This window comes from Phoxinus phoxinus (genome assembly GCF_949152265.1).
Source record: "Phoxinus phoxinus genome assembly, chromosome: 11".
Taxonomy (NCBI): Eukaryota; Metazoa; Chordata; class Actinopteri; order Cypriniformes; family Leuciscidae; genus Phoxinus; species Phoxinus phoxinus.
In genome coordinates, this window is record NC_136886.1 from 20819751 (window position 1) to 20845704 (window position 25954).

General features: G+C 38.6%; 1 protein-coding gene across 2 annotated transcripts in view; it reads left to right on the top strand.

The window, feature by feature from the left end:
* Positions 1-25954, top strand: part of rhbdl3 (rhomboid, veinlet-like 3) — a 72168-nt gene that overhangs the window by 42836 nt on the left and 3378 nt on the right. The window contains exons 3-8 of one of the 2 annotated variants that reach the window (XM_079628495.1): positions 959-1117; positions 4050-4274; positions 8906-9054; positions 14565-14677; positions 22317-22417; positions 24193-24253. In XM_079628495.1, the coding sequence (XP_079484621.1) occupies positions 959-1117; positions 4050-4274; positions 8906-9054; positions 14565-14677; positions 22317-22417; positions 24193-24253 (808 nt within the window). Of the gene's footprint in view, positions 1-958; positions 1142-4049; positions 4275-8905; positions 9055-14564; positions 14678-22316; positions 22418-24192; positions 24254-25954 lie in introns of both variants that reach the window. The other variant, XM_079628494.1, reaches the window with a different exon arrangement.

Here is a 25954-nt window from a genome sequence, read left to right on the forward strand (position 1 = left end):
AGTAGAGTTTGCGTACTATAAGTTGGTGGACTGTTTACCAAAATTTGTGGAAATCTGGTGTGTTAATGAGGTATTGTCTACTTTATGTGAAATAAATAAATTGGTGTTGACTTTTTAAATATACATGTAAAAATAATAATAATTGTTGGATGAAGTGTGAATAATTCAAGACTAAATTGTTATAATAAAGGTGTATTTAAAATTCAATTATCTCTCTCTCTCTCTCTCTCTCTCTCTCTCTCTCTCTCTCGCGCTCTTTCTTTCTCTATCTCTTTCACACACACACACGAGTCACAACCACTTTGAGCAAAGAATGCAAATTACTCTGCTTTTGTTAAATGTAACATCTGAATTTCTCTATAATTTTCGGATAAACGGGTGATTCGTCAGGAACTTTGTATGTGTGAATTGTGTGCTGTTATTGCTCAGTTCAAGAGAACTGAATGAAACCATTATAATGCCAAAAAGTGTTAAAGAAACAATGTCACTGTCTAAGTCAGCTCAGGTGTTGCTTTGGTATATGTAAATAAAATGCAGCATCAGAACCACCTTGAGCCTTGAGATTTATGATTTATTTATTTGATAATGTGTCTGTATTAATCATTTCTTTACAAATTCATTACATTTCATCAAATTACTTTATAAATCATGCCTTTCATTGTTGCTTCAGACCTGCCTCTGTACAGATCTTGCATTGTAAAGCCAGTTATGTTTAATGTCTTACCACATTCATTTTAACAATCCAGTAATGTCCCTCTGCATGTCGACTTCAAATGGAATGATGGCTGAATTCCTCAGTAATAAATATCATCATGTTATGATTTCAGTGATGTCACATAAAATATGTTTTAACTGTTATAATATTGTTAATAACTACTGAATGTTGTTTAAATGTTTTAAAGAATCAGAATATGAGAATGCGTTCTAATTTACTGTTTATCTCCTCTCATATGTTCAGTATGACCCAGAAAATTCAGGCTTCATCAGTACTGAGCGTTTCCGAGACCTGCTTGCGGCTCATGGATCAGAACTGGACCCTCACAAGCTGGAGGTTCTTCTTGCCCTGGCTGACGGAAATGCTGACGGAAAGATCTGCTACCAGGATTTTGCTAACCTGGTGAGTTCTGCAGATGAACTTGAGGTGAGGTTTGAAGAACTTCTGACCCTGAACTAAAAGCAAAAACATGGAATATTCCATTCCACTTGCATGGGAATGCCATCAAATCTGTGGGAAAATCTCAATGCCACCCACCTTCAGTCTCACACCCTCCTTTTCCCTGTCTCTTTCCCATTCTCTCTCATTCTTTCTTTCACACATACAGCAACTCTTCAAAGAGTCTATTGTCCACCACAGTGGCTGGAGAATAGAGCTATAGTGCTATAAAGCAATGCAGTGAAACATTGGATCAGATTCTGTGTTTTGATTGGCTGTGGCAGGTCATGTGAAAGTGGGACAGCAAGGAATGAGGAGTATGCAGTTGGTGTTTCTACACTGCTATTGTTCCTCTACAGCTCTCATTCGCTGTCCACTATTTTAAAAAAGTGAGAACAGAGAATCAGAGGAAAGACGGATTGTAATAGCAAGAATTGGAACGAAAATATAATTTAGGGTTAAGAAAAAACGGGTAGAAAGAAAAGCGAGAGGGAGACTGGAACGAACAGAGAATTATATATACATACATTAAGATCCAATGTTTCACTATTATATTTTGATGAAGAGTGATTACAGTGTGGCAGCACTGCTCCATTATATATTTTTCTGAGAATTCTTTCTTTCCTTCAGCCTTACAGTCAGCCTTAGTCTTTCAGCTGGATGTAGTACCATGGGGCCCCAACAGTAGAGCATGGCACAGATATCACAGTTTGTGTGTACTGTCTAAATCCCATATTGTTTGACTTTTCCTTGTTTAGTGTCCATGGAAACAGCCAACACAAAGATCGTCCACAAATCATTATGCCACAGAAAAGTGAAGCACAGTGAGCACTTAATGTCTGTTTATTTTTGTGGGGAATGTGTGACACCTTCACACATTCCCCACAAAAATAAACAGACATTAAGTGTATAAAGAGTTGAACAGAGGCTGCAAATGTTAATATGAGTTGTTTTAGTAAAGATGATGGGTAACAGCGGGAAGAAATTAACAGAATGTTCATGTGGTAGAGTAAGAAACTCCACACTGACACCGTTCTATATATACTATAAATATTTGCAATTTGAAGACTGCATTTTTAATATTTCCAGGTTTATTAATTAATATTATATTTATATTAAAAAATATTATGTATTCCTGTGATGGCAAAGGTGAATTTTCAGTATTTAGCCATTACACTAGTCTTCAATGTCATATGATCCTTCAAATTATTCTAACATGCTGATTTGGTGTTAGAGTAACATTTCTTATTATCACAGATGAAAATGGTTGTCCGGCTTCAATTATTGTGGAAATTGTGATTGCTTTTTGTTCATGATTCTTCGATAAATAGAAATGTTTAAAAGAACATTGTTTATTTGACTGTCTTTACTGATTATCTTTACTGTGACCTTTGATCAATTTGATGAATCCTTACTTGCAGAATGAAAGTATTAATGTCTTTAAATGAAACAGTCTTACTGACCTCGAACTTTTGAACTGTAATCTATATTAAAGGATTAGTTCACCCAAAAATGAAAATTCTGTCATAATTTATTCTGCCTCAAGTTGTTCCAAACCTGTATGAATTTCTTTCTTCTGCTGAACCCAAAAGAAGATATTTTAAAGAATGGCAGTAACCAAATATTTAATGGTTATAAAGTATGGTTATAAAATAACCCCATTGACTTCCATAGTATTTTTTTTCCTGCAATGGAAGTCAATGGGGTCCATCAACTGATTGGTTACCCATATTTGTCCAAATATCTTCTGTTGTGTTCAGCACGAAGGTTTGGAACAACTTGAGGGTGAGTAAATGATGATAGAATTAAACATTTTGAGTGAACTATTCCTTTAAAGCTAGCCAGTGTGTGTATGTATTTTGTTTTATTTGTGCCTGTGTGCATCTGTATATCTATTAAGCAAACAGGTACCAATGTAACATCAGTATGAACAGCTTGCAGCTGGTTGTGTGCACATTTCCATCTACAGAAACTCATTTGTGATGAACTGTTATCCGGGTAGGGATCTGCGGTCAGTATTCCCCAGTTTAGTTTTTCACAAAGTTGGCTTCATTCCTGTATTTAAAAGAGTAAACTGTTTTTGTAGCTTTACTGTGTAAAGCATGTGAAACCTTAAGCTTTGTAGGTCAGCTTAGTCATGTTATAAACTATTTCATTTGATCCTATTGTGACGGCAAAGGCAACATCTTCAGGGGCTTTCTGGATAAATTTCTTCATCCTACTCGGGGCCTCTTCCACAACTTACATAATGCATGACCTGTATTCCTGATCAGGAGCCTGGCATGGGATAAAAGAACATTCCAGGTTTTTGAGGAAGGCTTTTTGCCTCAGCGGTGAAAAGCTTGTTTGAACAGCATTGTCTCATGCACACAAACGCACACACACAATCACTTAGACACTGTTTGTTACACAGCTGCTCTGAGACTTGGAGATGAGTGTGGAATATTTAATCGGTTGCTAAGTGACAACAGTGGCATTCTGTCTGTGGCAGAGGAGAGGAGAGGGGCGTGGGATGTGGGACGGAGATGCACTGTCAAAGACAGATCATATTACATCATGGACATTTCTAAATAAACTAACAGGTGAATTAATCTAGTCACATAAAATAAAATAAAATCAAGAAAGATTATTAGGGATCACAGTAAATGTCCTGACAAATAAAAGTTTGTGACAACCTGTATCAACGAAAAAGTTGAGGTTTCCCAATAAAAGTCTTTCTCAATGTACATGCAAACTTACAGGACTGAAGGACTATACTAATACTGATGTACTATCTTTGGTTACTGATACATGATCACATCAGTATCTTTGGTTACTGATACATGATTCCATGCATATTCATAGTAAAATGCTGATAAACATGATTGTTCAGTTTGTATGTGTCATATTTTTTCAGATGAGCAACAAACGTTCCAACAGTTTCCGTCGAGCGATCCTGCAAGGGAGTCGGCAGCTCAGGAATTCGGCACTGAGAGAGGAAGTAGGCTTGGGTCTGTCTCGGAGACTCGTACGTCATGTTGCCTATGAGACTTTGCCCAGAGAGGTGGACCGCAAATGGTACTTTGACAGTTACACCTACTGTCCACCACCATGGTTTATGCTGGTCATCACTATAGCAGAGGTTAGGATGAACTTTACTATTGAAGATTATTAAATGAAATAATTATTTTCCACCATTTTTTATTATTGAACTGCCAAACGTATCAGTAGATACTTTGGTTCCACGTTATATTAGCTGTCTTTACCTTCTATTGGGTAAAAATTAAGGTACAAAATAGTACAATCTACTCATTGTGTTCATATTGTATTGTATTGTATTGTATTGTCACATTTCTCCCTGCTATTGAGGTGGGATGAATGTAAGGTTAGAAATAGGTTGGTGGATTGGTTAGGTTTAAGGGTGAAATAAGTGGTTCTTAAAAGAACCTTATGGAATAAGGTTCTTTTTTATCAAAACTTGAATGTGGGTAAGTTTCATTAAAAAAGCAACATTTTGAACAATAAGCTGTGAAAAGAATAAACAACAGAAAATACCGTCAATGTCGGGGAAAGAGTTAATTAACAAATAATGAATAGATAGAGAGTAGAAAGTTATTAAATAGAAAGTCTTCCACAATTTGCAGAAAAAAATGCAAGTGAAATGTGAATCTATATACCAGGCCCTATATCACCGTAGTGGCGTGGGCATGCTAGAGCCTATCCCAGCGTCTCAATCATTTTAGACCTTTTCATTAGCATGTTGCAAAGCTAATAACTCAATACTAGCATAAAAAAACAAGCATAAAAAAATTGTTTGAATACAATTAATATTGTTTTTATTAATTAGTAGTGTATTAAATGTTTATTTATATTTTTAACATTAACGTTTCTCCTTTTAGGGAACTCTACGCTGCGTCTAATTATGCTCCTGCATGATTGCGTCTGAAGCACGTTCAAGAAACTCCAATGTCATTGATGTCTCTGTGTTAAAATGTCCTTGTCTATGTGGTGTTGTGTGTCCGTATTTATATACCTATATTAGTAGTGTGGCGACTAAGCAGTTTAGAATGTGTGTTCCTCCTTGCCCTCGCTACATTACGGGTGGGGATCCACAATCTGTGGTCTGCTTGGGAGCGGTGCATGCACGGTCAGCTCTCAAGGTGTGCATTACGATCGTCTTCCACTGAGGGCGCTCCGCTCCCACCTGGTCCTCTTCGAGGAGAAATCAGCACGTATCAAGTTGATCCTTTTGCCTGAAGGCAAGATCAAACTAAGCCAAGTCGTCACTGTAAAACCCTTTCAGAGACTGTTAGACTTAAAGGGTTAGTTCACCCAAAAATGAAAATAATGTCATTAATGACTCACCCTCATGTCGTTCTAAGCCCGTAAGACCTCCGTTCATCTTCGGAACACAGTTTAAGATATTTTAGATTTAGTCCGAGAGATTTCTGTCCCTCCATTGAAGCTGTATATACAGTATAACGTTACTGTCCATAAAGGTAATAAAAACATCATCACAGTAGTCCATGTGATATCAGTGGGTTAGTTAGAAGTTTTTGAAGCATCGAAAATACTTTTTGGTCCAAAAATAACACAAAATAAAACTTTATTCAGCATTGTATTCTCTCCCGGGTCTGTTGTCAATCCTTCACAGTTACGCTGATGGCGTAAGACGCTGATGACGTGTTATCTGGTGCGCTCGAGCTTCATTTACAGACTGAGGGAAACGCACGCTGTAAAAGTGTCTCATCCGCGACATGCACATTTACGCACCATTAAAAAAATGATATCCACGCAAACAATGTAGAATAGCTTGAATATAGCGTGCGTCTCCCTCAGACTGTAAACGAAGCTCGGGCGCACCAGATAACACGTCATCGGCGTCTTACGTCAGCAGCGTCACTGCGGAGTCCTGAACGCAGATTGACAACAGACCCGGGAGAGAATACAATGCTGAATAAAGTCTTATTTTGTGTTATTTTTGGACCAAAAAGTATTTTCGATGCTTCAAAAACTTCTAACTAACCCACTGATGTCACATGGACTACTGTGATGATGTTTTTATTACCTTTATGGACAGTAACGTTATACTGTATATACAGCTTCAATGGAGGGACAGAAATCTCTCGGACTAAATCTAAAATATCTTAAACTGTGTTCCGAAGATGAACGGAGGTCTTACGGGCTTAGAACGACATGAGGGTGAGTCATTAATGACATTATTTTCATTTTTGGGTGAACTAACCCTTTAAGGCAGCTGCATCCAATGTAATTCATTTTGACCTTCTGTACATGAGAAGATTGCAGTGGTGGCTCAAGACCGAGCGGCAACCTTCCAGTCTCTCTCTTGAAGCCAACACGGAAGTGACTTAAACTGCAATTTATCGACTGGCTGCTAGAGACAGGCTCCAAAAGGGAGTTAATTTCATACTGAACCAATTGTATACTCATATACAATCATATATTCAATATGATGTATACATATATACATCGCTCAGAGCAATATTGTAAGTTCATGCATAATACATTTTTAACTAGCAGAATAATACAGCACCACGACACACATTTTAACACTTTTCTCACTTTTAGCTATGTCTTTTAACTATAATGCTATTTTGAAGGGCAAAAACATGAACTTTATCTATTGGCTGGTTTTGCATCATGAAGTCAGCTGTCACTTTAGCACGAGGTCTGTGCGGTCGCACACTTGGCACCGCCCTTGTGACGGTACTGCCAGTAGCATATAGCATTAGCTCCTTAGCCTGAGCTAACTTGATCACGTCAAGCTAGGCGGGCTTAGTTTCAGCAACCAGGCATCTCAATTCCGCCCACGTCCCGCCTCTTTGCCCATTTGCCCTCACAGGCTAAGGTGCGGTCCTAGATTGCTCCTCAACTCAGGGTCTTTGGAGAGGTCATCATCTCTCATGGCATTGTCTGGAGGTTATGGATGTATCCTTTCTGCCTTGGATTTGGCCGTGGTTCTAGGGAGATTGTTCCTGGCACCCTTTGAGCATATTGTCTCTGTTTCGGGGAAGTTTCTCACTCTCAAGATGGTTTTCGTTCTTGCTATTACTTCCCTGATCAGGGCAGGAGGCAGCAGGCCCTGTCAGTTGCCTCATCCTGCATAGAGTTTGTTTCCATCAGGGTCAAAACGACTCTTTCCTCCCGCATTGCACACTCAGTAGTATTGCAGGCCTTTTACCCTTCTCCATTCTTGTCGGGGGACCAAGAGAAGCTAAACTTGCTTTGCCCAATGAGGGCTCTTAAGTGTTACGTCCACCTGTCTGCTCAGTGGCGCAATACTGACCAACTGCTGGTATGCTTTGGATCACACGGTGAGGTTCCCCTGCTCCCAAGCAGAAAATAAGTAAATGGATTTTATACTGCCTATAAAGGTGTGTGACCTTCTTTCGCCTCTGGTTGTAAGGGGCTACTCTACTAGAAGGATGGTGGCATCTAAAACTTTAGAGGTGCTCAGAGGTATTACGTTCCAGGGTAGCGTCATCATCAGACGCTGCATAGGGTTCCCCCATAAGAGAACGTCTCGGTTACCACTGTAACTCTGGTTCCCTTGCCATACTTCCGGCATGCCTGTAAGTGACTTTCTTCAACCAATCAGAAGCTGATAATTTTGTGTTCCAGGTATCCTTTACAGCTTTCGTGGTGCGCTGAAGTTGCACCAATTACATTAGAGTTTATTGAACATGTGTTTCAGACCCAATCAAGACTGACGCAGTGTCTTATTACCTAGGGAATCAGGAACAGAAAAGTTGTTTTCGCCATATTGTATCTATTTTCTACTAAGCTAATCGCATTACATTGTGGGATTATCTTCTCTAATGCATTTAATGTTATAGTTTTTGAATTTTTATCTTGAGAAACTTAAGACTGGAATAATGGCTGCTGAAAATTTTAAAAAAAAGTTCATTTAAAATTGTAATAATATTTCACAATATTACTGTATTTACTGTATTTTTGATCAAATAGATGCAGCCTTGGTGGGCATACTTACAAAAAAACCACATGAATTTCACATGTGATCACATGTTTTCCACATGTGACCTCATGTGATCACGTTAACTCATGTGATCAAGATTTAACCACATGTAAACGACATGGGAATATACATTTCATGTGGGAATTCCCATGAGGTTCTCATGTGATCACATGGGTTTCACATTGGAATTTTGTGTTTCACATGCAATCTTATTGGGTTTCACATGTGATCTCAAGGGTTTCACATTGGAATATACACGTTTACATGGGTTTCTCATGGGAATTTATGGTGATCACATTTAAATATACATTCCACATGTGAATTCCAATGTTTTTCACATGTGAATTCCAATGTGTTTCACATGTGATACCATGTGTTTCACATGTGTAAATGTTCCAAAAGCACACATTTCCCATGTGCAAGACACATATTTCACATGTGATCCACATATTTTGGATGCTTGAATGTTTTTACATGTTAAAATTGTGAAGTTCATGTGTTGTTTCTGTAAGTGTAAAATACTTATTTATTTATTTTTACTTCGAAAAAGTAAAAGGGCTTTTGGCCCCTAACTTTTGAACGGTAATGTACAGGTCAATGTGATGCTGCTTTACAATTCTACAGCTAGGTTCTGAGACTGCATAATTATGTTTCCTTACCTTTTAGAACACCCTTTGAGGCAAGAGTGCACATATAATTCCATAAAATGCTTTAAATTGCTGTGTTGGAGGTGTCACAGATCAGTAACAGCCTCTTACTTACCACATCTTTCTCAGGTTGTTGTGTTTATGTATTACGGACTGCAGCTGAACCGTTGGGTTCTGCAGGTGTCATCACCATACTTTCTGAAGGGCCCATTGCCATACCACCCGCAGCTCAGAGCCCAGGCCTGGCGCTATCTTAGCTACATCTTCATGCATGCTGGGTGAGTTACACATACTTGATTATAGTAATGAACATGTGATTCAACATATTGATATGCCTTAAATTATTTTATTATCTTAAAGGAAGATTAGCTTAAAATTATGTTAAAGAGAAATAGTCAGTTACAATCATCCTAATATGATACATCAAACTGGTACTGGGATATTGTCTTTAAACTATGGTAAACATATACAGTTTAGTCGTCATTATAAAGAAATATTAGACGGGTCAATGCCACGACTGACGAATCTGAATACAGACAGCTGTTACATAAGCAGGAATAAAACCTTTCACAATCCTTAATGGTGCTTAACAAATACATGTTTTTTTTTTTCTCTGTTTAAAGAGTTATTTGTATATCAAATCATCCAAGAGTAGGCTATTGCAGCCTCACAATGTGGCCCACTGCTGCTAATTTGTGCCATTTTCAGATACTGCTTTTATTAGCTGTTTCTTTTCTGACATTTTAATGCTTACACCCTCAATGCAACATTTTCAGGCACACCAAACATACTAAAGCACATTTTAAAAAGCTTTTTTTCTGGCGTGGAGAACTGAATGTCACCAGTTGATGGAGGGCTTGAGACCCTGTGATGTGTCTGATGTGCTGTTATCTGTGGGGTTTAATGTATTATATTACACTCATCTCCCGAGTAATCTCCCCATTAACCCAAGCTAGTGTTCTGCTCTGTCTGCTGCACCAACATAATCCCAATAAGACAACACTCTCTCACACAGAGACAGGCGTTTTCAAAAGTCACTCTCTCACCTGGTGTCACCACCAGCAGACATGACTTACTCTGTTTGTCACAGCATTAAACACCCCATGATATCATTTAGGACAGCAGAATGTTCACAGCTCACAGTTCACAGCTTAAATACATGCAGTAGTTTCTTAATTACATTAAAATTACATAATATTACACAGGGATAAGCTACGTAAAATAAAGTGTATCAAGATTGTACTTAAAGGGATAGTTCACTTTGAAATAAATTTTTGATATGTTTTAGCTTACCTCAAGGGCATCCAAGATGTAGGTGTCTTTGTTTCCACAGTATTTTCAATTTTGATATTTTTTGGTCAAACCGTACTTGTCTGACAGTCATATCATGCAGGTCTATGGGGTCCACCTCAAAGAGTAGAGTCCAAATTAAACATGATTTAATGACTCGTAAATGTAAGTACACATTGATGGCCTAAGACACGAAACGAGCAGTTTGTGTGAGAAAACGAACAGTATTTATATCGTTTTTACCTCTTGTAACACAGCCACGACCAAGTGATCTGAGGGCGCGGGCGCTTCCTTCTGTGTGACGTGTACGCAGACTGGTGCATAGATATATATACAATAGATGTCGCATTGAAGACATTCGTTCCAATGAACTGCCGTAGCCAAAGCAACTTCTAGTGTATACATCTATGCACCAGTCTGCGCACACGTCACACACCAGGATGCGCTCGCCCCCTCAGATCACTTGGTCGTGGCTGTGTTACAAGAGGTAAAAACTATATAAATACTGTTCGTTTTCTCACACAAACCGCTCGTTTCATGTCTTAGGCCATCAATGTGTACTTACATTTACGAGTCATTAAATCATGTTTAATTTGGACTTCTCTGTGCATGCTCTTTGAGGTGGACCCCATAGACCTGCATGATATGACTGTCAGACAAGAACGGTTTGACCTAAAAATATAAAAATTGAAAATACTGTGGAATCAAAGACACCTACATATTGGATACCCTTGAGGTAAGCTAAAACATATCAAAAATTCATTTTAAAGTGAACTATCCCTTTAAGAGTACTTCATGTGTATCTATAAACCTTATCCATCCAGGCTTGTTAGCCTTCATATTTGTATAACAGTAGCTGCCTTTTACATGTGCATAATTACAATCTGTAAGTATAGGCTGTTTCATAACTTAGTTACATGTTAATACAATTTTGTTACATGTTATTACAATGTCTACTACTAAGTAATAAATCTGTATCACGAAAAATTTGTTCTTTTGCGAATGTACCCTCTTATTTCAGTCTTTTTAGCAGTGATTCAATTATCTTTTGTTCTGGAAACAGTGGATTTTGTTGAAACAGAGATCAGTTTTAGATCAGAGCCTTAAGATCATTCATGCATATTTTCCTGATAAGTAATTCAGTTACGTTTATATTCTATTTCTGGGGACATGAACTGTCTCTTGTTGTATACCTAAACTGAGGATAGGCTGATGTCTTCGTCAGCATCCTCAATAAGTTGTGTTACACTGATTCTTTCTTTTAGATCTGCATGATCATCCACCATTAGTTCAATTCAATTCACATTTATTTGTATAGCGCTTTTCACAATACACATCGTTAAGATAAGTTAAGATACATGCCCTAGTTTTCCGAAGCTTGGCAAATGTCAGGTCATTGTTCTATGAGAATAATTAACCTGACCTTGTCCTGCTTCCTATTATTTTAGATCTGGGTCCAGATTTTGCTTATATAGGATCTATTTGGCAATGTTGAAAAAATTTTAAAAAATTTTTGTAAATTTGGAGTGCTGTCAATACAGAGAACAACGACAAAAATCGGTGTTGCCTACACTGTGTTATCCTCTTTTTAAAATTTGCTCCCTGTTGACTTCAATGGGGCACGTTTTAAACCTGCTTTTTGCCTCTTATCATCCTTGATGTGTCACTACAAGTGCCCAGCCATGTGAGTGATTCTTTTAGAGTGAACACGGTGAATCTGACTGCAGTAGATGTAAAAGACATGAATAAAAATGATGTTATTTCAACCAGCGCAAATACCTGTATTTACTTCCTGTTTTCGGTCGAAGTCCAAAGTAGTCGATAGGTAACTAAACCTATGCGCGTGAACTCGACAATCGACTACTTTGGACTTCGACCGAAAACAGGATGTAAATACAGGTATTTGCGCTGGCTGATATAACATCATTTTTATTCATATCTTTCACATCTACTGCAGTCAGATTCACTCGTGTTCACTCTGAAGGAATCATCTAACATGGCTGGGCACTTGTATGACACATCAAGGATGTTAAGACTAAGAACTGGTTAAGTTTAAAACTTGCCCCATTGAAGTCAACAGGGTGCAAATTTTAAAAAGAGGATAACACGGTGTAGGCAACACTGATTTTTGTCATTGTTCTCTGTATTGACAGCACTCCAAATTTACAAAAAAATTAGCTCAATGTTAAAATTGACCGGAGTTCTCCTTTAAAAGTTTCTTTGTCACCCAGATATGTCATTATTAAGGGCCAAAGTCACATACACTGCTGTAGGTGTGTAGGACTTCATGTGTAACAGTTTTCCATGTGCACTGCTGAAGGTCAGAGAATTAGAACAGGTGGAGAAATGGTCAGGGCTTAAAAAAAAACAGGTCTAAACAAAGTTGGAGAAGAGTGGAATTTAAAAAGGACTCTGCCAAAATCAGGTCACTTGTGTGTCAGAGTCAGAGTACACACCAGGAGGGGGGTAGGGAGGAGGGAGGAGGGAGGAGGGGGAGGGGGAGGGGGGGGAGGGTTACAGAGTCCAAGAAATTATTTATATTTATTGTGCAAATCTGTTCTATTTCTCTGCTCGCTCATTTGACAAAGTTTGGCACACGTCTGTGTAGGCACCTCCCACAAGCACAGCATACTCGCAATTTGCATGATTTGATTGGTTGTCTAGGAACATTGCAAAACACTAATTGGCTATAAGGGAGAGCGGACTGGCCAGAGAGGAGCAGACAAGCAGTCATCTGAGTGGTGGTCTTCGAGTCGCACCACCACGTATAACGTTCAAACAAAGATCAGGCAAAAATAGGAGGAAAAGAAAGTAAAAACAGTGAGGGAAAACAATTCCGCACAAATTTCTTTCCAAAGAGACCAAGTGAGAACCTATATTGTTTGAGCAAAGCGACTCCTACTTATAAGCCGCTGTTTAGAGCTTGCTGCAAGGGAGTCAAGTCAAGTCACCTTCATTTATAAAGCGCTTTTAACAATATAGATATTACTTTTGCAGCTTTACAATGATAATAGGAAATTAAAGTAACAGCTATTGTTTTGGCTTTACAGCAGCTCTAGAATAAAGTTATTGTCCAGCTAAAGTTAGTTTTGATTGATTCACTTCCGTCGCAACGATAGTTATTAACTTAGGGGCCACTAACACAACACCGTTCTAACAGAAAACCCCTAATGCGATCCGGCCGCTCATTTTTATTTTTTATCGCTTACGCTTATGCATAGCCACGTGAACCGGAATTATCCTGACAATGTTTTGTCTGTACAGTGGTAAAGGGAAGGGAGAGAGGCATTCACAGGGGAGAGACTAGTTGACACTTCAGGGCTGTGTTGTCGTCGTGTTCAAGTGAATTATAGAAGTCTATAATGTTTTATGTGTATGCTAGGCCAAAGAAATGTGTTTTTAGTCTAGATTAGTCTGCATATTTGAACTGACAGAGTGTGTCTGGTTCCCGGACAATGTTAGGAAGATTGTTCCAAAGTTTTGGTGCTAAATAGGAAAAGGATCTACCGCCAGCAGTCAATTCTGATATTCTAGGTATTATCAACTGTATTTAATAGGGAGCCAATTCAGAGTTCACAGAACTGGGCTAATATTGTCATACTTCCTGTTTCTGGTAAGAAGTCTAGCTGCTGCATTTTGGACCAGCTGTAGTTTGTTTATTAAGCGTGCAAGGCAACCACCCATAATATCATTACAATAAAATAGCCTTGATGTCATGAACGCATTAACTAATTCTTCTGCATTTTTCATTGAGAGCATATGATGTATATCTAATTTAGATATATTTCTTGGATGAAAAAATGCTGTTTTACAGACACTAGACAAGTGACTTTCAAATGAAAGATTGGTATCAAAGAGCACACCCAGGTTCCTAACTGACGACGAAGACTTAATAGAGCAGCCATCAAGTGTTAGACAGTATTCTAGGTTATTACGTGAGGAAGTTTTTTGTCCAATAATTATAATTTTTCAGAATTAAGTAGTAGGAAAATGCTAGTCGTCCAGTTTTTTATATCAGCTATGCATTCCGTTAATTTTGTGAATTGGTAAGTTTCGTCAGGGCGTGAAGAAATATAGAGCTGAGTATCATCAACGTAACAGTGAAAACTAATGCCATGCTTCCTAATATGATATATCGTACAGAGTGAACAACAACGGTCCTAGTACTGAGCCTTGTGGTACACCATACTGAACTTTTGATCGGTAAACAGAAGTTCATGCTTGACTCTTGAGAATTGCATTGTTGAGGTTTTTTTTCATTTCATTTATTAAGGTTTTTCTCTTTAATGTCACTCTGTTTATGTTGTGTGATCCTAAAATGTTATCATTAACAGGTAGTTGACAAGTAGTACAAGACTAATCAACTTTACATAACCAAACCTGTTTATATTCCCTGCACTAAGTCCAAATGTACCAAATTGTAAAAAGGGTATTTATCCCTTCCTCAAACACATCTGTAATTATCTAATTATGCTAATGGCTGATTTATATGTTTCAGAATAGAACACCTGGGCCTAAACATGGCCATGCAACTTTTGGTTGGTGTGCCGTTAGAGATGGTCCATGGAGCTTTGAGAATTGGCCTGGTGTATGTGTGTGGTGTACTGGCAGGTGAGTCAAATCCAGCATAGATTTTTAGGGGGGAGGGGAGGGGGTGGTGTTACTGTTTGTGATGAGAAAGTGTACTTTTTTATCTCTTTAAAAGCCTTTTTAAAAATAAACATGAACTAGAGAGTCATGGAAAATTAATTGGAAATTCATATAGGTCAAAAGTGCGGGAACTTATTTTGCTGTTTTAACTTAGAACTGAGATTTTTCAAATGCAGCCTTTGCGTGACATTCATCTGTCAGTCATCTTGATGTTGCGTCGATGTACTGACTTATTGAGCCCCATGGAATTTGCATGCGCCATTTAGGGCTGGGCGATGAAACGATAACGATAATTATCTCTATATGATTTTTCTCGATAAAACGATATCAAGAGTTCGATAAATGTTCGATAATGTTTATGCGCCAAAAGCGGAACTTAACTCATTTGAACCGCGCGCGCCACACGGATCGTTTATCCAAACGGCTCAAAGTCCAAACGGCAGCGCAGCGCGAGCTCACTAGAGCAGACGCGTTTACTCTGATCGGTCTCGGTCACGAGATCCATTGAGAAGCGTTTGAATAGGGGTTATGCGCAACATTCTTCCGGGTTCTACAAAACGGGTATAACTACTTCCGGCTGTCAACTACTGAGGTAAACACAGCGTAGTAATAGTGACATTTTATAGCCGGTGTTTACAGGAGCTACCCATACTATCTATTTCCGAAGTACACCGTATGGCCAAACGGACGTCCAGAGCCCCGAGTTCTCTGTTAGACAAAGGATTTAAGTTTTACGCCTCCTCATTTATTCATAAGTATGAAGGTAAGTTATGCAAGTTAGTATATGTAGCTTTTGCTAATGGCACCCGATATAGCGTTAGCTATATAACAACTTATCTCCTTATAACTAAATTTTCACGCCTAATGTTTCTGACCCATATCGCCCTGACTGACTCATCCTTTGAAACTGGTGGAAACTTACCGCAGAGTTAATTTTCTCCGACACAGAGCAAAGATCGGCACACAACATTGTTCACGTTTCTGATATTTTAGCATTCGTGGCATTTTAATTAAAACAAATACTCTAAAGTTTGATCAGAAATAAGAATTTTATTATAATAAGCGAAAATTAACAGTTACCTCAGAGATCACCGCACCTCAGAGATCAAATACCGCTGCAGAAGAGAAAAGCGGAAATGCTTAGACCTGTTTTCCGGTTCGAACGCGGGGCGCTCTGCATAACCCCTATTCAGCGAAGAACACACACGTCTCAGTGATTTAAACCAGTTTAAAGGCAGATGAAACCGCGCTGACGAACAGGAGAAACACTGTGAGCAACGATACAATCAGAAGCTTTTCCGTCTACAAATTCCCATAATTTACCACGGATTTACTGTAACGTAAGTCTAGTAATATTTACTGCACCATGAAATGTGGGATATACATATTGAATTGTATTATATTATTAATGTAGACAATGTATTAAAGGACTAATGGAATAGTTACAGTATTTAATAATGTATTTAGGCTACTAGTTTTCATAAATACCATAGAAATCATAAAGTAATATTTTGCCATGATAGTGAAGGCTATGCCCGGTTTTATCTGTGGTTATCATTATCTAAATGCGTGATGCTGGATGACCAATTGTTAATTTTAATAAAACTCAAACAGTCAGAATATTCCATTTTACCAAATAAAAATTAGCATATGCAGAAACTAAGAAATATTTTTTTATATTAAGATATTTATTTTGTTAAGGAAAAATGACACATGTTTGAATGTTCTACCTCAGATTTGTGAATGTTCCCCTGTTTGGCAAGTGTTTGTCATGAAATGTTCTAACAATAAAGAGTAGTTTAAAACCACAATTAACACTCTGGTTTCTACAACTTTTACTTAGGAGAAAATCTGCCTTTAAACTTGAAAGAAATAAAGATTTGACATTTATCGTGATAATTATCGATATCGACTGATATAAAAAAATATTGTGATAATTTTATTTTGGCCATATCGCCCAGCCCTAGCGCCATTCCCCCGGACATATGGATATAAAAGGAGATGGCGTCCATCCACTAATTCAGATTGGTTCTTCAGAGCAGAGTGTTGATGCAAGCATTCAATCCATTCACCACTACAAGGGAACCTGGCATGAGGCTGGTGTTTACGATGCATTGGAGTGGTCTCTCTCCCCTCTATAAACCACAGATAAGTCATTGCAAGAACATGACCATGGCAATGTTGCAGTCGCAACTCTGTTTTCTGGTTAGAGGAGGAGTCACTTCAGATACTTCCCATTCCGGTCCTTCTGCTATGCATCAGGCCACGGGACAATGAGATGCAGAATGGGAGCGTTTCCGGCAGGTCAATCCCCACTGGCCTCATATTCCTCGTCTTGCACAAATTGCGTCTGGTGGAGTTCCTGAATAAGTTACGTGGCTCGTCTCGTGGCAAGCCAAATTTCTCATTTGGGTCTCCAGAAAAGGACGAATTATCAATTGCTGCGTCGGGTGTGGCAGCTCATCTGAGTTTGATGCAGAGTTGAATTTGGTATCTGGCCTTGGAGCGTGACTCACAGCTGTGGCCCACCCTAGTGCCTTTCGTCCCGGAGGTGCATGAAGAGCTCACAAAGTTGTAGAAGGCACCTTTGACCACCATGGCTCTCTTCACGAGCTCTTCCACCCTCACTACCCCCAATTGTGGGGTGGCCAGGAGGTACACAGTGGTTCCACAGGTGGAGGGGTCAATTGCGGTGCATTTGGGCATTTATGCTGCCACCTGGCAGAATCGTCCCAGACTCCCGTCCAGGACCTGTAAGTTTACTTCGTCCCTGGCAGCAAGGGCTTATAGTGCCTCTAGACAGGCCATCATGCCAAGGCACTAAGAGATCTACACAAGGGTAGTCTTGAGCTGGGATTGATGCAGGAAGTGCGTTTGGTGTCCGACTTAGCTCAACGAGCACCAAAGTTCACAGCACGGGATCTCGGCCAGTCGATGTCCACCATTCCCTGACCGAGGCTCCACTCGGCACAGATGCGCTGGCACACATATTTTGCCCAGGGCCTATGCAAATATTAAATTCTCCCAGTGCGCCTGATTCCACAGATGTTGTGCAAAGTCAGGGAGGCTGAAGAGTCCTTTTGGTTGTGCCATACTGGCCCACCCGGATTTGGTTCCCAGAGCTTACGCTCCTCGCGACTGCCCCTCCCTGGTAAATTCCCCTGAGGAAGGGATTTCTTTGGGACAGGGCTTAATTTGGCACCCACGCCTAGACCTTTAAAATCTCTACGCCTGGCCCCTGGACAGGACCTCCCTCTACATGGACAGCTATATGCCTTGAAGTTGTGTCTGTTCGCAAACTGGTGTTCTTCCTGTGGTAAAGACCTACAGAGATGCCCAGTTGGGTCTGTCCTTTCCTTCCTGCAGGAGAGGTTGGAGGGGAGGCTGTCTTCCCCCACCAATGTGCCTATTTCAGTCCGGCATACTCTCACGTGATCCTGAGACCCTGGCCAGGCTATTTAGGGATCAAGTGGTGATCTTCCAATCACTGCCTCAGTCACTACCCCCAACCTGGTCATTAGTGTTTTCCCCATTGACCACTAATTACTATTACTCTTGGTTACTATTGTAACCTCTGTTCACTTATGGAGGGAACGAGGCGCTGTGTCCCTCTTGTCACAACTCTGAACTACCTGCTGAATGGCTGGGACATGTTCTCGGCTCCTCAGCACAAACCTGAATGAGTGGATGCACTCCTAAAAGCACCTTGTGCTCTGCTCTTGGGGTGAGTTTGGTGGAGTGGTTCAGTCTAGACAGATTGCCAGTGGTCTGAAACCTTCTCCATTGTACATTATTTTAGATACAGTGAAATTGAGATTGAGAAAGGTTAAAAATGTCTTTAAATCCTTTTCCAGGCTCATGAGGTTCAACAACCTTCTTTCAAGTGGTCAGGCATTGCTTCTGATCAAGACATCAAAACAGAATAGTTTATTCAGGTTTATTTAAGGTTTCACCTTCCTCTTTAATTATGTTGTTTTATGTCATTTTCTCTTGTTTCTACTGATTGTTGCACCTGTTTCTGATTTTGAGCATCAGATATAATGATAAATGTTCTGGGGGGCACCGCGATACAACTGAAAGGGCACTTTACTAAAGGGCAGTTTACCGCAGAAAACAAGCTGTTTTCAGATTCTGGGCAAGGGCGATGTGACGTACTTTTGCACAAGCCCTGCCCACGATTGTTGACTGACACTGCCGTATTAGCATAGACCCTGCCCTGAGTGAGCTGTAAACAGTCCACCATTCTTTCGACGCAGGAGCAACTGTAGACAAGAATATCTTCTAAGCGATTGAGGTGTTTTGTTGTTGGATGTAAAAATTAACACAGCAGTCGTCATGTACTCCTGACATCAGAGTCGCTGAAGATGCTTTGGATTACTTTCCAAGGGAGAACACGCACTTTATTACAGTTCATCAGAGTTGTTTTACAGATATAACGTTTACCAGTTTATTAAGCCCCCACTGAAAAGGTCTGTATATATTTGTTTACTGTTAGTTGTAACGTAACAAGTGTTTTTGTGAAATCCGCTGTGTATGTTGATGATAATGCAAGGAAGAGAGAGAGAGTTTTTGGATAAGACTTTTAAATGTGCACTTCTTGTACTGTTTTACTCAGCTCTTATGGTGATTTTCTGGACTAAAACAAATGCTTAATTTTTGTGTGAAGTACAATAAACTTCATAAAACTCATCAGTACATTTTTGGCCATCATTCGTACTGGGTCCGTTAAAAGACAAATAAGTTATAACTGTAATTAAACTGTCCGACTTTGGTTCGAACTGAACACTGCTAATACAGTTTCTGTTCTGACATTTTTATTCAGTGAGATGAGATTGTCCTGCATTGACGCACAAGCTCTTGAAGCTCCGCCCTTTTCTTGAAAGTGGGCCAGAAGGCACCAGCTCATTTGCTTTTAAAGGGACACACACAAAAACGGCTCGTTTTTGCTCACCCCCCTCACTCTCAGTTTACTTGTGTTTAAACTAATGAAATAAACAAAGTTGATATTCTGAAAACTATAAAATCAAGTAGAAATCCCAGAAAAATGGATGGAAGTAAACATATTGGTATAACATAATGATTATATAATTATATCCATGGTCCAGCCATGTGCTTTCAGACTTGTGAAGATTAACAAAATGGAAAGCTGATTAAAAGCTACAAACACTCTGAGCTCTTCCAACATTTGAAAACCTCTCACAACAGTCTGAAACCCCTGCTGAGAGGAACAGTGAGTTAAAAATGCTATGAGAATGCAAGAAAAACAGAGAGATGAAGAGGCACAGGGAATGAAAGTGAGAAAGATGCAGACCAAAGGAGAGAAGAAAGGAGGGGAAACCCACCTGCATTTTCCATCAGCTGTAGGATTTGATTTGAAGTGGAAATGTCATTTCATTCTCCCTGATGACATTAGCAGCTAATGTCAGTGTATGTGTGTGTGTGTGTGTGTGTGTGTGTGTGTGTGTGTGTGCGTGTGCGTGTGTTATCTTGGGGAATCAGCAGCAGATGTCATACACAGAGGGGAGAAGTTTAACCCCAGCCCTCACTTTGCTGCAGCAGTAAAGCAGCAGAGCTGGGAATTAGTCATACATACATTTCTGGAATATTTTGGAGAAGACTCCAGTAAGAAGTTGAAATGCTAAAGGCTGTTTGCAGAGCCTGCAGGGTACTTAAACACGTTTAGTTATGTGAAGTTGGTTACTCTTATATTGTACTATTTGTCAAATACCTGTGAATTATAAAACCAGATGACTTAACTGTTCTGATTATTAGCCCTAAACTGAGTGACAGAGAGAAAAGGCTAAATGAAAGTACAGATATAATTTTTACACAAAATGTACACATTGAAGCCTGAAATAAAATGTAATTCCACAACAAAAGTGCTTCAATTTTGTAATATATCTGTAACCATCATAGACTGTAAGGGGAATATTCCACGAATATTCAGGTTAAAGGCCTGTTCACACCAAGAATGATAATGAAACTGTAAAGATAGCTATAACTATATTAGCATCCACATCAGCGTACAATATTGTTATGTTTATTAAAATCGCAATGAAGTTTTGCCCTCTGCTGCTTTAATTGCTCGAGCTCTTAAAAAACGGAATGGATTCTGATTGGCTGTCAAATTCTGGTGTGAACAGGCCTTAATAGTCAATTATGTTTTTTCCAAGGTTCATTCTTACATTATTAAATTTGCTTTTCCTCAATCATAAATATGGGTTTACATCCTTGTGTAACTCACATGAGGGTTAGTAAATTATTACTTATTTTTCAGTGAACTATTCTTTTAATGTCTGGTGGTAGGAAAAGGAATAAAGTTCTATTTTGTTATTCCAAATAAATCACCCACATTGTACATTTAAAGTGCTATTATTACCTCATAGATAGGCTGTTAGTACGTTAAAAATGTGTTCACTTAAGCATCACGGTATATATGTGCAATTGTAATGTGCATGTGACCAAATAAAGATGAAACAGCACATTGAACAGCAGACTGAGGTGTCACACAAGTCTGTCACATCCGTCTATTGGTATTTCACATTCTTACACAGCAATCAGCAGCAGCAGTGTGTAAGTCTGATCACAATGAGTAGGCCAAGTGTGCATTCCCTGTGTGTGAATTTGAATGTACATCCTGTAATTACATTTTTATAAGACACTGCCACTCTCTGCCTAGAGAAACTTGATATAGTAATCAGAGGTTGCGTGTTTGTGTTGCGATTTGGCTGTGTAGATACATCGCACAATGAAGGAGAATAAACACAGCAGTCTTTATTAAATCCACTGAGAGAAACACTGGAGTTCATTGGAGAATAAACACAACCACTTGAACATAGACAATGACTGACAGCAAACTGAACCAAACAAGGAACATGAAGGAACTAAATGAGATCAGCTGGACGAGAATTAACTGATTAGTAACCATAGAGACTAAAAGAAACGACAGGAGCGAACCAAAACGAACATAATTGTGACAGTTTGCTTTCATCTCCGCATACAGCCATTAATTTTTTACACTTTATTCACTTGTTGCTCTTTTCTTCAGTAGTATCTGTTACGGGTAAAATCTGTTTTGGGTGGGTTTGACACATGTAGTAGTTCAGTTTTCTGTGTTTGTGTTTGTTCCCTTGGTTTGTTGCCATATCCAAATAACATGGTCAGAACCGATGCCTGATTTTCATCAAAAGCAGAACTTTCTTGTTTGTTTTCATTATAGTGCTCGAAGTGGGCCGGTATGCACTGGTATGCATCATGCAGAATATCTATGCGTACCAGCACTTCTCCAGCAATATAACATGGACACAATAAGTATAGGCGACATTGTATCTTGCATTATTTATGCAAGAACATTTAATTAAAGACACCTACTGTAACATAAGTTACATTTTTTATAAATAAGTTACAAAATTACAATTTTGTCATCCTTTACTTGTTTATTTCCACCCCCTTATTATCTTAGAATGTCTTATGAGTTTATAATAGATTTTTTACTTTGATTAAAATTCAAGTGATTTTGGCTCCAGCTTCTAAGAAAGAGAAAGTATTGGTGAAAATATCCTCAACATGTTTGTGTTATTGTGACATTGTCTTCCTGCAGGTTCATTGGCTGTATCAGTGACGGACATGACAGCACCTGTGGTCGGATCATCAGGGGGAGTCTATGCTCTGGTCTCTGCCCACCTCGCCAATGTCGTCATGGTAATTGAGAAATCACTATTTTCCTTTTTGAGGAATTGTTATAAGATTTTGCTCTAGAAAATGAAAATTGTTCAGCATCAATTTGTGATAATCCCTAGAAATAAAATAAAAAATACATTTATCACAATGGTGCCATATAGTGGTTTATGTAGAATATAGACTTCAATCTTCATTCAGGTCCAATTCGCTTTTGGAAAAAAAGAACACAGGAAGCCCATGACTCAGACTTGTGTCAGGAAAAATACTGAGTGTGAAGATCAGCCTGATTTCTCTTTTTTTGTAAACAAATATTACAATAACTCAAGCTATTAACCTTATCTGATGTGTATTCATAGGCCATTAAAGACCTCTGTGCTGCTCCCTAAAACTTAGATATTATCTCTAAGTGAATGGAGGTATTTTGTACTGCATATTGACCTGGTCACAGTCATTAAATATTAACACTGGGGCTGTACACAGTTCTCCCTGGTCAGATCATGAACCCTCCTGTACTTGCTCAGCATTTCAGATAGATTTTTTGTGTCAGCACTGTTACATGGTCAGGACTCAGATTACACATAGTTTGTCCACACCAAAACTGATCTCTCATCAGGTCAAATCAAATCTGACTCAGTTATTATTTAGAATATTAAATGCAAAACAGCAAGACTGACCTTGAATTAGCTGATGTGTCACAGGTGCTAATGCTTCTCCCTATGCCAGCTCTGATCGTCACATCATCACGGAAAATGTCAAATTTCCATTTCAGTTTGAAGCAACCTTTATAAAATGTGACCCTGGACCACAAAACCAGTCACATGGGTAAAAACGTGAGATTTTTACTTGAGATTTATAAAGCATATGAAAGCTGAATAAATAAGCTTTCCACTGATGTATGGTTTGATATGATAGGACAAGATTTGGCCGAGATACAATTATTTGAAAATCTGAGGGTGCAAAAAAAACCGAAACATTGAGAAAATCGCCTTTAAAGCTACACTGTGTGATTTTTACCCCCATCTAGCGGTGAAAAGGTATATGACCATCCAGTGAATATTAGTTTACATTGTAGGCTATATCATTTTCTCCGTGAGCAGAGATCAGTTGATGTGACGGAGGTGCGAGGGAGAGGGAGAGGTAGAGGGAAAAATAAAAACAGGGCCGGTGCCAGTGAATTGCGGAGACGCGAAAGGCGAAGCTTGAATTAACGGGTATGTCCCTCTTTGGCTAATGTACTTTCAAGATGGAGGGGCAACATGGCGACTGACATTCGAACCCCTCACCCGTATGTATTTTCAATATTATACACTCACGAGAATACTTTATTACTTGAACGAAGTAAATATACATTAATGAGCACATATATTTTTGAAAGAACTAAGTGTTTTTAGCTAAGAATAAACTAAAAAAGTTACACAGTGTAGCTTTAAAGTTGTCCATTTATGTTCGCGATTGTGCTGCATTCACTCACAAAAATAAATGTTTTATATTACGGTAGGAAATTTACAAAATATCTTCATGGAACATGATCTTTACTTAATATCCTAATGATTTTTGGCATAACATAGAAATCTATAATTTTGACCCATACAATGTATTGTTGGCTATTGCCACAAATATACCCGTGCGACTTATGACTGGTTTTGTGATCCAGGGTCACAAATTTGGTATCAAAACCAATTCCCTGGAACAACACCAGAACAGTCTAAGAAAGAATACTGATGTGCTATCTCTCTCACCTACCAATGTTGTACTCTTATCTCCTAATTTGATGTTTCTCTCCCTCATTTTTACAGAACTGGTCAGGGATGAAGTGTCAGTTCAAGCTCTTTCGCATGGCAATGGCCCTGGTGTGCAGTATGTAAACTGTTTTTATGTTACTCATGCTAAAAAATATTTTTTTTGCTGGAAATATGAAATATTGAAAGTAATTTCTAGTGACGAAAAATAAATTGGTACCATAATAGTTATCAGTAAATTAGAAATCACTTCATTAATTGAATATTCAAAGGTGCAGTATGTAAAATTGACAGCTAGCAGTTCAAACCAAATTCAAAATATTAGAGAGAGTTGTTTCTCCTGCCCCCTCCTCCTCAAGACTCAATGCCCACGCGGGTTGCCAGTTTGAGAGACACAAAACTGGAATGAGCACAATTGACAATGGAAGGTGACGAGCCTCACTATAGCCGCATATCCATAATCCTTCAAATTGCACAAATTGAAATTGCGAATTGAAAATACATCCAATGGAAAGATGTCAATTTCGCAAAAACTACCATATATTACAAAAGAAAAAAAATGCTCAAGAGGTGTTTCTTCAGGTAATTCGAAAAAGGAATATTTTGCAAAACTGCAATGGAAACAGTTTTTTTCCCATTTACAGGTCACCTGGCGTACGTTATAGTCAATCATTATTTAAAGAAAGAGCAGTATGTTTGGACAGAAGATGAGACAGAGTTTTTTATTAAACTCATAAAAGACAAAAGTATCATGGGAATACTAGATTCTAAACAATTTATCAAGACCTTGAAGCAGATAGGAGGGAAAAACACCTCATGTGAGCCGCTCCCAAGTAGGCCTATAAGGGGATTTTCCTTGCCATTAATGCTTTGATAACACGCCTACGTCTCCTTCAATTAAAAATAATAGCTAGTCCGGTGGCTGGGATATACATAAATCTTCCAACATCCGTTGCCATGATTTTTGGAATTACTTATCGCGAGAGGAAAAAAATAAGTTTTAGTCGCATAACATCATCGCATAACATCGGTTAATGGAAACGCCATCATTTCGCAATAGTTTTTTTTTTTTATCGACATTTGGAAAATATCGCTAAAGTTTTGCTCATATGTAATGGAAACACGGCTACTGTAAGTTGATGAGTTGATTTATCTGCGTTTTAATTTGCCTCTGGACATAGATCTTTTTGATGGATGCTAAGGCTTTTTAGGTTGGGTATCTGCCATCTTTGAAATGACATCACCTTGCTTTAATTGTGCGTTCTCATTTCCCCTACTTTAGGATGTAATCATTTTAGATTACGTTTGCCATCATCTACTCATTTAAAGTTAATCTTTAAAAATAACAATAATCTAATAACGCTATCTAATGTAAATCTAAAATATATATATATATGGTTAATTTATCAGTTATCAGCTTATTCGTATCAGACAGAATTTTAGTATTAATGCATCCCTAGTTATTTCCTGAACTAAAATGTGGAAGATTGAAGAACTTTTCCATTCTCTGATGGTGACTTTTTTCCCACAGATTTATTCTGTATATGGTGATTCACAAGAACTCACTTTATCTTGACAGTACCCGTATCAAAAATGTACGACCTATGAATTAATTATAGTTACCAAATACCTGCAAATAGAACATTTCTGCAATGACATTGAAAACTCAAACCTTTTGAATAAATTTATTTTCTGCATCCACTGTGAGTATAAGTCCAATAAACATAAATATATAAACAAAAAATTACTTCATGCACTTTTACATTTTAAGCACTCATGTAGATTCTACATATAACCCCTCAAACTAAGGATTTTCTAT